The 17,716-nt window shown below is 48.4% G+C and overlaps 1 protein-coding gene across 5 annotated transcripts in view; it reads right to left on the bottom strand.

The window, feature by feature from the left end:
• Positions 1–17,716, bottom strand: part of EHMT1 (euchromatic histone lysine methyltransferase 1) — a 113,358-nt gene that overhangs the window by 70,472 nt on the left and 25,170 nt on the right. The window contains exon 1 of one of the 5 annotated variants that reach the window (XM_065853575.2): positions 944–1,083. The exons of the other annotated variants lie outside the window; for them this stretch is intronic. Within the exon in view, the coding sequence (XP_065709647.2) occupies positions 944–949 (6 nt within the window). The 5' untranslated portion in view covers positions 950–1,083. Of the gene's footprint in view, positions 1–943; positions 1,084–17,716 lie in introns of those variants that run through there. 5 annotated transcript variants of the gene reach the window in all.

Below are 17,716 nucleotides of genomic sequence, written 5' to 3'. Positions count from 1 at the left end.
CGCTTCAAGCCAGGCTCAAGCAAGCGTGGGCACCCACTGTGGGCCCATCCGCAGGCTGTGCCAGGGCTGGGACTCGCTGCCGACGTCCCCCCTGCTCCACACCAAGGCAGATCGTCCCTGCACCTCACTAATACCAACATCGAGAGCCAATGTAAATGTTTTATTGGCACTTTCCCATGCAGCTTGCTTGTACAACAACTGGAGTCAATCAGCTCATGCAGCACAGAACCTGCTGGTGCTTACGCATTCCTTGTAAAATGCTGCCAACTGCAGCCCCAACCCAAAAGCCCAAACAGCACAAATCACAGCGACCCCTTGCTTCCCCCAAGCCCGCTCGCCAACATGTTAAACCCCCCGCGAGAAGCACAGATTATCTCTCAACCAAAGGAATAAACATCTCTGTATTCCCTCCTCTCCTTGCCAGCTTGGAGGACCTGATGTGGCAAGGTTTGTTTGCAATCCTTGGAATGCAAAATAAGCCCGAAAAATAGGGAGTTTGAGTTTTACATTCTTCCGCCCTCCCACAATGCCAGACGGGTCTAGATTTAAGCTGTGGAGCAGGCCTGCGCCCCTGCGAGCCTCCCCATTAATAATAATTAGCGACGGAGCCGCGCAGCCCACGATCACATGCCTTCCAATGTGAAGGCACAACCCAGCGCGTCCCTCGCTGCCAGCCCCTGCCTGCTGTCACTTCATGTCACCACACTAACATTAGACAGGTCCCCTTCTTTATATAGGTTCGCCGGTCGGTAAAGGTCAGTATTTTAAAAGCCCTCCCCGCTGATCCGCAGGAAGCGGTTTGAAGCCATCTCGTGTCAGTGGTTTAACTGCGCTGCTTTTGAATCAATTCCAAGAGTTTTTATACTTCATCCGGTCTCCTCGCTCCTTCCCCAGCCCGGGGGGGACACGGGAAGGGGGTTTGGTTGTATTTGTTTTGCCCTACCTCCATCCGTCTGCTGGGTCCTTCCAGATCCTGACTCCAGGCCTATCCCTGCTCCAGCCACAAATCCATCTCACCCGATGGGTGCAGCCTCCACCCCGGAGCATGCTCAGTGCTGATCTTCAGCCATTTCAGAGCTTTAATGAAATGTAGGCATAAGGAAGTGTCATTAGCAAAAAAAAAAAAAAAAAAAAAAAAAAAAGAAACAAAGAAAAAAATGAAAGGTGCAGGATTTTGCAGGATTTATCCCGATCTGGCCAACCGTCCTGTTTCCATCCTCCGTCACGGAGGTGAAGCTCTGGCTGCAGGGATCGCAGGCGTTTTTAGGCTGCAAGCATCTGGGTTTAGAACAAAAGCAAGGAAAATCCTGTCTCAGGCAAGCCCTGTGCAAAGAGGAGCATTTCCTACTGACACTCCAACCAGCACATTTTTCACCCTGGGCCTTCCACACTTTACAATATTTTCATGAAATGCCATTAATATGATTTCTTTTTCTTTCCCCCCCCAACGGGTTTCAATGAGCCTTTCAGCTCGCAATGCAAACAGTGCTTCCCATCCATCTTAAAGCTAAACCTACCCCAATCTACCCTCTATTGCCTTGAAGGTTATTTTAACTCCATACTAAAAAGCAGGAGGAAAAGAGACAACAGTACCACACACTTCTTGCTACGTTTTCCTAAAGACCTGAATTTTAAGAGAGGTTTGTTTTTCATTAGTCAGCCCTGAATATACTCCATCGCTACCTTGTCTCCTCAATGCAATGTCAAGGAAGAATTAATAGAGGGTTTTATTAATCCTTTCAGGTTTTCCAAACAGCAGCATATGCATAGACACACAACACTGAAGTCTATGGGGTATTTTCAGTGCTGGAGGTGACGGCCCCACACCCTGCAAGCAATTGGCACATGGAACTTGCCTGTTCTTTAAAAATCATCTATTCCCCTGTATAACCATTGTATATCCCCTACGGGTCCCCACCAGCTCACAGAATCACCCTGGAAAGCAACGGGAGTCGCTGCAGAAATAAAGCTTGCAGGCCACGGCAGAAATTGGCTGTTTAATCCCACCAAAGTTTGAATGTGTATATATATATATATACCCTATTCCTCGTGTTGGGCCCGAGCCAAAAACCCTCCCTGAGTGTCCAAATCCGTCAATTGTGTGTGCGCTGGGCCGAGCGACGCTCGTTTCCCCTGCACGCATGGCTGATATTCCTGCCATGTATGTAGAGCGGCAGCTTCGGTGCTGGAGTTTTGATTCTTCAAAGGTTAAAAAAATACCAAAAAATCCACGTACTTTATCAACACAGCATTTTGGAAGAAAAGGGGGTGACGGGTGAATGCCAAAACACAGTTTTTTCCTTGAAATGAAATTACAAGGTCATCACACAAATACACAGAGACTTTCTGCAAAATGCAATAAGTCAAGATTGTCGTCAGGCCGCAGCACGTTCGTGATACACAATGCAAACCACTCATGTTGCGTTCTCATCTCCTCCCTGATAAATTCAGCCCAGTCCTGCCCATCAGGCTGCAGCATTTCAGCAGATTATCTGGGATAGTATTCTCCCTTGACTTCCAAACGGGAAGCGCCAAGCGCTGGCGAGCTGCGTTTTGCTGAAATATTTTTAGAGCACAAAACATTTGGTAAAGCGACCCAGGATAAACCATAATCATTTGGCAGGGAGAGCATGTGCTGAGCTCCCCTCAACCTCTGGCTCAGCTGAGGGCCTCACGGAAGCCCCGGGACCGGTGCCGCTTGTCCCCAGCTGTCCCTTCTCCAGGGACATTCCCATTCGCAGGATACACTTCTCTCCACGCCGCATTAGCCAACGCTGCGGTGTCGCCCAGCGATTTAATTAAGCACAGATTGGTAAACCCTGCCGACAACTTCTATTCTCGTCCTCTCTCTTGCCTTTAAATCGGAGGTAGTTTAAAAATACTATTCAGCCCGTGTAATCCCGAGGCATGTCTGCTGAATCTAGCGCTGCCTGCATCCAGCACAGCTCAAGCATGTCAAGTTTGTTTCCTTGGAAACAAAGACCAATTTGCAAGCGTTGCTTTCTTTCCCTTTTTTTTTTAATGTAACGAAGACATACCTGCAGCTCTTGTTGATACAAAGGAATTAAAGCCGCTTTGCTTACCAACAAGGTTCATGAGAGAATTATTAATGCATTTCATTAATGAACAATTGGCTTGCTGCACTAAGGGAAAACCACAGTTCATCGCTATTTAAAAACCCCTGTTTCCCTCAATAGACACACACTGGAGGCATGATATTTATATAGTTTCCTTGGGGAAAGGTAGGGTAAAGCAGCAAAACTGGAGTCATTTGCTTAGCCTGGGTACATACACTGGTTCCAGTGGAGGAGCAACCTAAGAGGGGAAATCCTCTATTGCTCCAACCACATCCCTCTAACAGATACGCTAGTACAGCTCAAAACACACCTGCTTTCAATGCAGACTGAACAGTCAACACAAGCTTAATAAAAGAGAAAGCGGTAACATCCTCTAGATAGGTTTTGTCACTTTTAAGCCCCGCTTTTTCCCATCGAGGGCACGCGTTAGGGCTTAAGCGGGAAGCCGGCCTTTCTATGCAGCCGTAGCTCCCCTCCTGGAGCTTGCTCACATCAAAGGCAGTAAATCCTCCGGCCAAGACACACACAACCTCTCTGCTCAGGCAAGAAAGAGGAGGGAGGGCAAAAAGTGTCAGAGCAGAGTTATCTGCAGTCGCATCTGCCGTTTCAGGTCGTTCCACCCTCCAGAGCCTTCGTTGGGAACGACAAGGGCTCAGCACCTTGCAAAAACCTGTCGGATGTGGTGGAAAACGGACACACGTGAGAACAGCAAGTAAAATTGTGGCTCCTTAAACATGCCCCACAGGAGGCTGATGCGGCACAGGGTTCGCTTCCCAAGACATGATGACCAAGATGACCTTCACATCCAAGGGAGCAGAGCCCCAAAGTTCTCCTGCTCCTATTGGCATCACCACGTTGAAAACACCAAGGGAGCTGCAGGAACAGAAGCTGACAGGAGCAAGAAAAGCCTCTTGGCTCCACATACAGGACAAAGCCTCGCGATTCCTTATCCCTGGGGAATCCCAGAGCCATTGCTAAGTGAGAACTCGGGATGCTTCACACTTCCCAAAGTCAAACCTTGGACTCCGGCATCCCAGATACTCCAAGGAGGTTCAGAGCTTGCAAATGCCACTTGTCCATGCTCATAGCAGGACCAGTGCAGTCACCTGGAGGGTAAACTGTACAAAAAATAGCACCAAAAAAACCCCAAACCCTGCAAATGCCAGAGGGTCTCACCCTAGAGATTGAAACATTAATCTCTTTTCAATACAGACTTTTCCAATGTGGCTGAAGAGCATTCAACAGCACTAAAGCAGATTGCCGTTCCTGCACCCGCAAAAGTGTGCACCCTATAGACAGGTAAGGAGTACATTATAATTACTGACTTCCATCCCAACCAAAGCCATGGTCTTAAGGAGTTTTGGCCATTGTGAATTCTGGAGGAAAAGCAAGGAAATAATCTAATTCTTCCCAATCAAAAGCGGAGTATATACTGGAAAAAAGCATCTAAACATCAGCATGTAAGAAAGAACCAGACAGATGTATTGCAATTTGCTTAAATGCATCGCAACAATACAAATTCTTACTATTTTTTATAAAGCAATTTATACTAAGAGATGGGACTAGTAGACAATATTAATGTCTCCATTTTACAGATGGGAAAACTGAGGTTTGGAGAATTAACTGCCAAGAATTTCTGGAGCGGCCCTTCACAAAGCGAGGAGCACGACGGAGACCTGGATGTGAAGTCACAATCTAGGGCTGAGCTCCTGAGCCACCCCGGCCGGCCAAGGTGGAGCAGCCAAGAATGTGTTGGGACAGCCCGTTGGGGACAACTGCGAATCTCAGGGACACCTGAGCACTTCACGCTCCCTTGAAAAGGAATCTCATCCTCCTTTATGTAAAAGCAACCAAAAAGTATCCCAAAACACGTCAGTGTACATAACAAACATATCAGGATTTTCTCCCTCTGGATAACAAGCCCTGTAACATGTTTTTGGAGGGGAGGAGAAACTTGCAATCACTAAGGAGCTTTTTACGGCCATCGCCAAGTTTGAAAGCAGGCGGATGCCACAGGGGCCAATCCGTGACACCAGGACACAGTCCAGACTCACGCAAGAAATCTGTTGCATCTGAACCGACCAATGGGAACAATAAATTCAGAGAAGTTACTTAGAAATATTTTGCCGGATAAGTGGGCTGCAAGTCAAAGCCCCTGGGGCAAGGGCAATGAGCTCGGTGACTGTTTGAATGCATTAAACACCTGGCAAACTCTGAGGTGAAAACATCGTGTTGAAACAGAAGGAAATGAGGAGGGAGAGTTGAGATGACACCACTTACTAACAAATTCAGCTATTGCTGCTCTTCCCTTTCTGTTCCCCCTCCAGCCCGGCTGCCTGCAGGTATCACAGGAACCAAGATCCTGGAGATTTCTGAACACAGATTTCAAGTTGCGATGATAGTCACGGGATTTATTTTAATGCCCAAATCATTAAACCATCCTATTTGCTTGGATTCCCAGAGCTACGCTGATCCAGACTTGCTGTATTACGGAGGACAAACGGTACTAGGAGCTCAAGTCGAAGACTCAGCAGCTCATGAAAGCTCTGTAGAAAAACAACCAACAGATTTCAAATCAAGAGTCGCACGCTGAATCTGAGCGGCCGGTTTCTCAACCCTGCATTTCCTAGGAATGCAGACACACCACGGCGAGATGGGAACGGTCGGTACACTTGGAAATGAAACACTGGTTTCACATCACAAATTAAACCAGTCTTTCCAAACTCTCCCACCTTCTCCCTTGCACCCCGTGTATAATACCCACGGTCTTGCCTTGCAAGGAGGCGTAGAGCTTAATTTTGTTAACATTTTAAACAGAAAAAAGAACAAAGGACCATTTGCACTATTTTTATTATATAAGGAAAGGGCTTCACCCTTCCAGACTCTCCCTCCTGAATTGAAACGTGCATCAAAAGCACCGTGGAGCTTTGGAAGCTTCTCCACTCTCACGCAGCCTTACCCCAGAGAAAAGGCAAGCACAAGGGACTGGTTCTGCTCCAGTAATACCGCCAAAAATTAAAATAAAAGCTCATACACAATGGGAAAGAAAGAAATAAATACAATCCTGAGTATTTTTCTCGTGCGATAGGAAGCCGAACGCCGGCCTTCACCAGCCGCTTGACCGCTCTTGGGCTTCAATTAAATAAACTGAAGGACTGCTGAAATCAGCTTCCTTTCCTTGAGCAGTTTCATCAGACATTGGCTTGGTAGCGGAAAGCTCTGGAGTTTCACATGAAACTTATTAGCGGCTCGATCACCCTGTCACCGGCTTCAAAACCCAGAGCATCGCATCGCAGCTCGTTCCCGTGTGCCTTTGATTAACGACTCTGCTGCACTTTGGGAACCAAGTCTCTGCGTTGTTTTCACGTATGAGCCAAGAAAGAAAAGAACAGCCAGCCGGGCAGAATATGGCCCTCCAAAAAAGATTTCCAGGATTCCCTGCTAGTCAGCAGCTGACAGTCTCCAGGCAGATGCTGTCAGCCAAGGGAGGGTGTTGTTACCATGGCAGGTTCACAGAATCACAGCATGTCAGGGGTTGAAGGGCCCTGGAAAGCTCATCCAGTGCAATCCCCCCATGGAGCAGGAACACCCAGCTGAGGTTCCACAGGAAGGGGTCCAGGCGGGTTTGAATGTCTGCAGAGAAGGAGACTCCACAACCTCCCTGGGCAGCCTGGGCCAGGCTCTGCCACCCTCACCAGGAAGAAGTTGCTTCTCAAATTTCAGTGGAACCTCCTGTGTTCCAGTTTGCACCCATTGCCCCTTGTCCTGTCACTGGTTGTCACCCAGAAGAGCCTGGCTCCATCCTCCTGACACTCCCCCTTTATATATTTGTAACCATGAATGAGTTCCCCCTCAGTCTCCTCTTCTCCAGCTCCAGAGCCCCAGCTCCCTCAGCCTTTCCTCACACGGGAGATGCTCCACTCCCTTCAGCATCTTGGTGGCTGCGCTGGACTCTCTCCAGCAGTTCCCTGTCCTTCTGGAGCTGAGGGGCACAGTCTGCGGGATGATCCTTCCCCAGCCGGGTGAGAGGCGAGCGCAGAGCTGCTGCATTACTGGGCAAACATCACCTGGCTTCTTTTATCGCCTCCTTGGCACGTTCAGCTCTCAGGAGAGAGCGACGTCCATGTGGTTTTGAACTGGCAACGCACCTGGGAGCTGCAGGGACAGGGTTTGCTCCTGACCCCCACCCTGCAAAACAGCCCCAGCTGAAACGCACGGGACTGCTTCAGGATAGATGGTACCCTTGGTTCGGTTCAAAGCCAAAACCCCGAGAGGAAGTAAAATCCTTTGCAAACTTTTGCATGCACCAGTCTTGCATTCAGGAAACACATGCAAGAATGCACGCAATGCAAGAATTGCATCCAAGAACTGCACCGTTCTTGAGTCCACGACATAATCTCAGCCCAAGCAGGACAGACTTTAGGCAAGGGCCTGAGCCTGCACAAGAGGGACCTTCCCCACCAGCCTCAAGCAACCAGCCCTGGAGACGTGTGTCCTGTCTCCTCCTCGCCAGATGGGCTGTACGGCATCAGCAGACACCCGACACAAACACAAACCCTTCTAAGCCTGGGCTGCAAGTAGCCGATATTCTCATCCTAGCAGCAGGATTGCTCCGTGGTGCTTTTTCCTCCCCTTTTAAGAAAGGGGGAGGGAAAGGTCCACTCAGATCAGGATAATAATGACATTAGCCCAGATGGTTGGAATGAGAGCATCCCTTGGGTACTGCCAGCATCACAGGAATCATTCTGACATTCCCCTTCCCTGACATGGCTCAGATGTTGGTGGGAACACCTGCAAGGGTGGATCTTCACAGGTCAATATGCTGTGAGATACCTGGAATGACAGTATTTCTTTTTCCTATGTTCTTCTTTAGAAGGAACAGTGTAAAGGATCAGCTTTAGAGCAAAATGCCTGTCATTTCAAACTGCATTTAGCACTCTTCTTCCTCTGCATACTGAAAAAAGCACTGCACAAGCTCCTGTAAAGCCCTGCATATCCCGCTGCTCATCTAAATATGCCCCATTTCCACAGAGACTGAACGGGTGTTGTAAATTCAAAGTTTAAACTATCAAAAGGCTGCACCCATTGCAATGCAGCAGCCAAGAGAAGAAGGAAGAGAAATATGTTTCATAAGTAACACAAGTACATAGACATTTTCCTGCAGTGCAGTTCCTACACACCAGTCTAAATAAATGCAAGTCTCACGTGTTTATACAGCACAACTAACGCTGCAGGGAGGGATGCTGGTAAACGGGACCTGTTGGGATCTCACTGATGGAAGGAGGACACGCAGGTGTATGGCAAGTAACTGAGTCCAGTAATCTGAGGGGTTCTTATACCTCATTTCCAATCCCCACGCCCATCAGTTAACTTCTCCTTCAGGGTCTGTGCTGTTGCTGCCGTCACTTTGTTCTCAAGAGCTCCATCCCAGCGATCCAGCTGTGTTGGTGTGCACAGCTGTGTTACAACAAGCTCCTTGCAGAGTTCAGGTCAACTCAGCCCGTACCTCACCATAAAAATTTACCAGATGTTTTGTCAGGTACATACAATGCACTTTGGGAGGTGAAAGCCCAACTTCTCAGTAAGAAGAAAACTCCACCAAGCAAACACCTTTCAGACTTGCGATGTCTATCAGTGCCAATTAATTTCTTTCTCTCCATGCAATAGCTAATTAAATGGAGGAACTATCTGTCTTCATTGCAAAAGCCAATGCATGTCTATATTAAAAAGGATACCTGACAAGGAGGGTTAAAACTATATTACCTTGCCTTTGCTAGTAACTATAAATAGGACAAAATTGCAAATAAACTAGCTATAAAGGTCAAAAAATCTCATGTTTTGTGTTCTCTGGGCTGCAGTGCTGAAACGGGCACCTCTGCTGCTGCCAACACGGCGCTGTGGGCATCGCCAGACTGTGCCACAACGTCAGACAGGCGGGAATTCTGTGCGGGATTCCACGAATGGAAATGTGCCTTACACGATTTCTTCATCCATTCGACAGGTACAGCTGCGCTCGGTTCCTTCTCCCCTCAACCACTCACGGGTTTGGTGGGAGACCTTCAAACAAAGGTGGTCTCTCAGCCCTCTCCTGGGCAGTGGAACCGGAGACCCTCTGAGCTGTTCCCCGTGGAGAACCGAGGGGCTGGTCCTGCCCATTCAGCACTCCATCCATGTTTGGAGCTTGGGGGACATTTTTGCCTCACTTTGCAGTCACGGGCATTAAGGACAATTAAAGCAAGTATTCTGCAGCCTTCTGCGAGACATCAGCACTTGCCACCCAGCCCCTCGTTTTCTTGCCCATCCTCACCTTCCCGCCCACATATCCAGGTGTCTTTGCTATAACCCTGCATTGGGATATTGTTTATTTCTGTTCACAGTTGTTCCCATGTGCCCAATCCCTTGTGCTTCACCATCCATGCCAGTTTTCCTCTTCTATTTCGACCTCTCTCCCTCTGTTTTTAATTCCTGTGTTTTGCTTCTCCTCTGTTTCTCATTTATTCTCTCCATTCCACTCCTGTCTTTCTAATCCTTTCTTAGCGTCCTCTCGGGGCACGTTCTAAAACAAAGATCCTGCTGCTGCTCAGCCTCGAGCTCGAGGCATCAATGAGGCTCCAATGCTTTATTCTGCAGACTCTGAAAAAGAATGAACTGGCATGGAAACAACCAAACCCCAAAAAACCCTCCCAAGATCCCTGCTCTGGTCTCAATACCCAAAGATACTCACACACTCCAGTGACCCTACAGATAGGAAGGTGCTGCTGCCATAGGAACGGTCTCTAGTATTGTAATATAGCTTAAGGATAAATCTAATTATTATTCCCTGACCAATGGAAAGTGAGGATGTGTATAACTCTGAACATATATGTGCGCACATTCACATATGTGGAAATACAAAAAAAGGGTTTTCTTGCTTCTCTGTCCTTTATTTAAGATTTTTCTGCAAGCTTGGCCTACCTTGTCCTGCCCAGCTAATGATGCCGCTGTATTACATACATATTGGTTCCTATCTGAAAATTTAGCTCTTAAACAGCTGCCCCATCCCAATTATAACATGAACTGTTAAGCAAGTATTAGTGCAGTGAAAATATGAAGCCGGCCCAAAAACAAAGCTCAGCCTTTCCCACGTATCGCAGCCTCGACTCCACAAGCTTCAAGGCACTTTGCTCCAAGTTAGCAACATATTCTAATAATGAAAAATTTAATAATAATAAAAAAATTAAAACCAGCTTAAGTAAATTAAGCACCTGCTCTAAGTTAATTTGTGTACAGGGACCCTACGGCGGAGCTGACAGGGCCCAGAGAGGCACAGCGGGATGAACCGTCAAACAGGGACGCAACGATGGAGCCACCAGACCTTGGACCCTCCACATGGGCACAGAAGGAGCCACAAGAAGGGTGACGGTGATTGATCTTCTGACTCTTGAGCTCTGCCTCTCCTCCCCAGCATGCCCGGTTGCTTTTCAGAGGACATTTACAGCGACGACCTCCATTCCATTACACCTTCTATTTTCACTTGCTTTCTTCCATCATGAATCATTAATAATCCCCATTTATCATCATATAGCTATTATTCTTTAAATTAAAATAACAGAGGAAATGGCACGGAAGCTCCGGGGCTTGTTGTTTGTTTGCTTAAAAAAAAAAGTCAAACTATCCTGCAGAAAAGTATGCACTTTATACTAAAGAGGAGTTTTGAGCCCACCAACCTTTTTCACTCCCCTTTTTATGTCTGACAACAAAGAGGCACCAATGCTATGAAGTCACACACAGGTACCGGCGACAATCCTGCTTTGTACCACTTCCCAGCTAGGGGCTCATTTTAATACAACACAAGCTGCCACGCAGTTAAAAAGGCCCCAAAACAAAAGGCTGTAGAAAAACCTCCTAATATACCTGGCTGCCCTCATTTTTAACCTTAACCGGTGAACAAGGCTGCTTTTGCAATGTGCCACGTTTAAAAATAAACAGTCCCTGCCACCCCATTAAAATCCCACCCAGCAGTGACGTTTTTTCCATACTATATATGTTACGGATGTGTCCCAAGGCACCGCTGGCTGCGAGCGGCGTTTCACGGCTCCTTTGCCATCCACTCCCACATTCACCGTAGCAAAGCCCTTCCTCTAAAGCAGGGGAACAAAAAAGGGGCTGCCTTTTAACAATTAACAACTGGGGGAAAAAAAGAATAACAAATAAATGCTTGGCTGACAAAGCGTCTTTGCAGTCCATGGCCTCACCTGCACAGAGGGAGCACCCAGCTGCTGGGACCTCTGCAGAGCACAGCTGGACCCGCCAGATAAACCACCCGGGACACAACCTGCTGAGCCGTGCTGCCATTGGCATCCAGAGGCATTGTGATGAAGGCAATCTTGGGAAACCCCAATGGAGTGAAGAATCAGCAGTAAAAAACTCTCATGGAAAGCTGAGCATGATGCACACTCTCGGCTATTCTGGTTTTTCATAGAATCACAGAATCATTTTGGTTGGAAGAGACTCTCAAGATCATCAAGTCCAACCATAACCCACCCCTGGCACTGCCCCATGTCCCTAAGAACCTCACGTCCGTCTGTCCAACCCTCCAGGGACGGTGACTCCAGCACTGCCCTGGGCAGCCTGTTCCAATGCCCCACAGCCCTTTGGGGAAGAAGAAATTGTTCCCCACATCCAACCTCAACCTCCCCTGGCGCAACTTGAGGCCGTTTCCTCTGCTCCTGGCGCTTGTTCCTGGGGAGCAGAGCCCGACCCCCCCTGGCTCCAAGCTCCTTTCAGGCAGTTCAGAGATCAGAAGGTCTCCCCTCAGCTCCTGTTCTCCAGCTGAACCCCCAGGTCCCTCAGCCGCTCCCATCGCACTTGTGCTCCAGCCCCTCACCAGCTCTGTTCCCTTCTCTCAACTCGTTCCAGCACCTCAAGGTCCTTCTTGGCGTGAGGGGCCCAAAACTGACCCCAGGATTCCAGATTCCGTCAAGGATTCCAGAGGCCGACACGGGCACATCCACGTGCTCTGCACACCGAGAGCTCAATGGGAGCAGTGTCTTCCCAGCACATCCCAGCTCTATCCCATCACCAACAGCGGCTCAAGGAGAGCAGGGACAGTTTTTAAAGCGCTCTCGATCATTCCTTGGAATAAAATTTAAAAAAAAAAAAAATTCATGGAGCGATTAAAATGTGCAAACATTTTGCTTGGTGTTCCGACTGCCACATTTAATATCTCAAACAACATCCAGGCCAATATTGTTGCTTAATTTAACATAACTGGATCCCGAATGCATTTCTAACAGATTAAACCACAGAAATATCCACATGTTTTAATGAGACTTTGGCACTACTCAGAGCCAGACAGACTTCAGCAGTATTTTTGGACTACAAATTCTCTCAGAAGAAAGCCCACTGGTGATGGATCCGCATCCCCTACATTTCCAGCTTTTTTGGATTTAAGTGCAAATCAAAAACCTAAATATTTAGCGCCATTACAATTCGGGCAACATCTGGACGATTTTCTTGGCCTCATAAAAGATCCAAGCCAGCTTTGCAGTGGCTTGGCCCGTGTTGCTCGGGCAGAACGGCTCCTTTTCCATTTGCATGATTCGGTGGTTTCTATGCCAACAGGCATTTGTAAGTCTTCAAAAAGCGCATTTAGAAGTGGACGGAGAAGGAAGATTTGAAATGTGATAAAGATTTTTGTTTGTTTGGGGATTTTGTGGCTGTCCCGTGAGATCTAAATGATCCATTCCTCATTTCTTTCTGAGCCCTGCAAACCTCAAAAAGGCCAAATAAGCAGCATCTCAGCCCTGGCAACTCCACCACCTGCTCCAAAACGCAGCGGTGACTCAGAAAGAGGAAAGTTTGTTCAGTCAATCTGATGTTTAAAAATATATATACACACACATAGTCGCATAAATATATATCACAGAATCCCAGAATGTCAGGGGTTGAAGGGCCCTGGAAAGCTCATCCAGTGCAATCCCCCCATGGAGCAGGAACACCCAGCTGAGGTTCCACAGGAAGGTGTCCAGGCGGGTTTGAATGTCTGCAGAGAAGGAGACTCCACAGCCTCCCTGGGCAGCCTGGGCCAGGCTCTGACACCCTCACCAGGAAGAAGTTGCTTCTCAAATTTAAGTGGAACCTCCTGTGTTCCAGTTTGCACCCATTGCCCCTTGTCCTGTCACTGGTTGTCACGGAGAAGAGCCTGGCTCCATCCTCCTGACACTGCCCCTTTCCATATTGATCCCCAGGAATGAGTCCCCCCTCAGTCTCCTCTTCTCCAGCTCCAGAGCCCCAGCTCCCTCAGCCTTTCCTCACACGGGAGATGCTCCACTCCCTTCAGCATCTTGGTGGCTGCGCTGGACTCTCTCCAGCAGTTCCCTGTCCTTCTGGAACTGAGGGGCCACAACTGGACACAATATTCCAGGTGTGGTCTCACCAGGGCTAGATACAAAGATAGACAGATAGATAGATAGATAGATGATAGAGATATCTCACTGCAGCTCTCTCTCCAGACAAAGAATCAATAACAACCGTCTATCAGTGTCTCTTCAGACAAAAGCTCTGTGGGGCAACGAGCCCTCCCCACGTTCCCCAGCCCAACCCCAACGGGCTGCGGAAACTCGGAGCGAATGTCCGTGTCCGTCCGCTCCCGCGGGCTGCGGATCCCGGGTAAAGTCAACAGAGACCAGCGGCTACTGCTGAACCGCCACTCGAAACCCAGCAGTTTGATTTTGAACCCGGTTTTTTGGAAGCGGTGCAACCCCTTTCCCCCCGCCCAGACCTCACAGATAGCTCTGATTTTATAGTTAACACTTGAGCTCAGGGCTGTGATGTTGTAGGTGCACGGAGGCAAAGAAAACCACAACCACAAAAGAGCCAAATAAAACATTCAGAGCAAACAATGCTACTGATCTGACAAAAATCAGAAAAAATATATACATATATTTTTTTTTTTACACAGGTGAAGTCTCCTAGACCTGTGGTCATCGCAAATTCCACTTCCACCCCAAGCTCATATGTGGGACCTTGTGATGCCTTTGGAGGCGCCACCTCAGGAACACCAGCTTGTCAGGAAGGTGCCCAGCAGGAAAACCAGTCAGCCCAGTCTGCTTGGCAGTGAGGACCGTGGAAACAAGCCGTCCCCACCCAAAGGCAGGACAAGGTGCTGCTCAGCACCAGAAGGGCACAATCATAGAATCACAGAATCATTTTGGTTGTAAAGACCCTCAAGATCATAGACTACAACCATAACCCAGCCCTGGTGCTGCCCCATGTCCCTGAGAACCTCATGTCCGTCTGTCCAACCCTCCAAGGACGGTGACTCCAGCACTGCCCTGGGCAGCCTGTTCCAATGCCCCACAGCCCTTTGGGGAAGAAATTGTTCCCCAGATCCAACCTCAACCTCCCCTAGCGCAACTTGAGGCCGTTTCCTCTCCTCACCATCACTGGCTTCACAGAATTTTCTTGTCCTTGAGCTCCAGATGATGAAACAGAACACACAGTGATAGTGTCGGCACTGAGCAGTCATTTACAGGCTCATCACTAATGACGGAGATCAGTCAGCCCCTTCAATCCACATGTAACGTGTAACCTGATGTGCTGGGAGGGGAGAGGAGGGAACTGCTGATGCTGTGCAATAATCAATCCTAACCACAGACCAAGAGAAACCACTCTTGAGGACCAGAATATGATAAAATTCTCCTACTTCAGCTAGACAGGAGAAAAAGGAAGATTGGATGCCCTTAGTAAAGCAAAACGTGTGATGTGCTGCTGTTGTGGCAGGACAGCGGCTCCTTCCTCCCTGCACGACCACAGATGGTGCAGCGCAGCAGAAAACCCATTTCATCAGCAACCCCGGGTTTGTTTTCCCAAGCGGGGATCAGGATGAGATCCGGGACGGGCAAAACCTCCCTCAGGGAACAGGAGACAAAAGGACGCGACAATCAGTACAGTGGTGGCGACTAAAACCAAAATGATTCATTTTCCAAAGCAGCTTTGTCTCACGGGACGAGTAACCGCCCCCAGCTAACTAACACGGTTACCCTGCAAAGAGCCACCAGAAGATCAGGAGAAAAGGCTACGGCTGTAAAACTCGTCTCATTTGAAATGGCCTGTAGGTCGCTGTCTTGCACCCGAATGCCGGGAAGGTGCCTTGCAAAACAGCCCAGCTCCTGTCCTCTGCTGTTCCTTGCCACAATTTCACCACCTTTGGCCTTTCAAAAGCCCCCCAGGCAACCAGCACGGAGCTGCTTCACACAACTCTGCGTGATTGATAAATCCAGTTTTCTCCCTCCGCATCACAGATCCGCTGCCTACAGTGCGGGACCATAACTGCTGTAAATTAGAATATTGTCACCTGTTTCAATGAACCGTATGGGTTAGGACCAGCTGGAAATACAGCTCCATCTGCGATTTAAAGGACCAAGCCTAAAATATCGAAATCAACAGCAGCTTTTGACAGACAGGAGGTGGCCACCTGAGTGCTCTCTGCCTGGGATAACCCCTCCCATGCTACGCACAAGCCAAACACAGCAAGAAACAGCAATCCATACCAGTACAGAATGAACAAAACTGGGTGGGTCTGTGTCACAGCCTACATCTACACACCCCCAGGACTTCTGAACTCTCCGATTAAGAGTAGGGAGAGTGATTTGAAACCAATCTTTGGCAAAATCTAAGTCTGTCGGGAGTCACGTTAATGAATTCCCCTGCCAGGTTTATGGTGTTTAACAGAAAATAAAAGACTGCTGTATGCACAGCACAGCGGGGGAGACCCAAGGAGGACAGTCACGCACCTGGATTTACGTCCCCTAAGCTCGCACTAACTAGGACAGAGTCCCCCCGCTCCGCGGTGCTCGGGGACCTTTGGGTCCCGCTGTCTCACCCGGGTGCCACGCTCTCCTGGATTTGGGTGCTATTGGGATTCCTCCACTGCTCTTCCCTCTGAGACAGCAGCACAAAACTGGCTGTAAACACAACAGGTGATCACACGTGCTGTTCAGCTAATGGAAACACCCGGGGGCCGCGCGTCCTTTGTGCCGAGCCCTCTCCCACCGGGTCCCTTATGGGATTAGTGCAGCAGCCAAGAGAGACAAATTACTATTAGCTGGACTAAGTGCTACGGAAAGATCATGAAAATGAATTAACTCCTACCCTTCTCTCTTCCATGAGGGATTACACGCTGCTGCTTCGGAGCAATTTTACACAAGGGAAGGGGGAAACATAGGACAGATATGAGGAATTTATTGCCGTGCGGTTTCTTGTGTTGAAACGCAGCACTCAAACTATCCCCAACGCCTCCGGTCACGCTGTGAGATGAAGAAAGAGCCAGGGGCACAGCCAGGTCTGGTGCCAGAACCTTTTCCGCAGAGACGAATTCCCCTGTGCCCAGGAGCCCACACCTGGATGTGCAACTTTGATGGGGACGTGGATGGCGGGGCCACAAACCCTCTTTGTTATGCGAAACTCTTGTGTTTAACACACCGTGCTGTTCCTCTTTGCCTGCCCTCAGCATAATCCCCCATCAGAAGTCAGGCCAGCCCCAGCTTTCTGTATTTCCCAAAGCTTAGTGGAATCAAACTGGAAAGCAAAGTGGCAGCAGATTCACCGCCGCCCTGATGCTGGTCTGGATCTGGAGCGGTGCTGCTGCCTCACATCACCAGCATCCTCAGCTACCCAAAGGTCCCCAACACCCCGCCTGCTATAAAAAATACATATGTTAGCTGATAAAATATGAAACTCCCTTCGTCAACCAACGCACCCGCAAAAGCTCTGAGATTCATCACTGAATGGTACATCACTCCTGGGCCTTTTAAGGAAGCACTCCAGCATTTTCCCAAATTAACCAGGTAACTTCTTTTTGTTTTTCAGCCAGACAAAGGTAAAAACAACCACGAGCCGGGAAGGTGTCGGTGAAAAGCTCTTGCAAGGGAAAATCTTGCACCATCACAGTGTGAGGCAGCAAGTCCTTGTCCATCCCCCGGCACTGAAATGCAGCAAAGCCACTTCCCCAGCAAAGAGCACAATGAGGCCCAAGGACAACGCTTCCCGTTAATGCTGCATAATTTCAAGGCTTCAATTGCAGGCAGTCCATATTGCTGGCAAGATCCTACAGAAGACTTGCGCTATCTACCACAGCAGGCTTGACCCCATGTTTCCATTTTCAAACTCCTAATCCTACAGAACACAGAGCAAATAGCGCTCTCCGGGGCTACTTGAATACCACCCTATTAAAATACAAACACGTTCCTACAGTAGCTCGATGATTTTCAACATTCACCATCTTTTCATTTCAGGTTTTAAGCGCTTTGCCTGGTAACTGTCTGAAGGGCAAATCATGATGGAAATGGGAAGACAATTAATTTTCCTTTCTTCTGGAAGAGAGGATTATTGGAATAAATAAAATAATCAGCTTAGACAAAAGCGCCATTCACAACTTATGAGAAACAGAGGATTTTTTTTTTTATTATTTCATTTTTTTCTTTCCAAAGAAAATATTTTCTTGGATTGAGTTTCCAAGGAAAGCGCTGAAGTTTTGGAGTTAAATAACCTTGGGCTGCTCGCTCACAAGTGACTCCCTATATGCCATCGACAGAGCGAGGCTGCCATTCCAGGCACTCTTAGAGCCACTTCATTTATTTAATATACCAAATATACCC

The sequence above is a fragment of the Patagioenas fasciata genome, chromosome 20, assembly GCF_037038585.1.
Source record: "Patagioenas fasciata isolate bPatFas1 chromosome 20, bPatFas1.hap1, whole genome shotgun sequence".
Classification (NCBI taxonomy): domain Eukaryota; kingdom Metazoa; phylum Chordata; class Aves; order Columbiformes; family Columbidae; genus Patagioenas; species Patagioenas fasciata.
The sequence above is the reverse complement of the archived record's forward strand: the minus strand, read 5'-3'. Positions and strand labels throughout refer to the sequence as shown.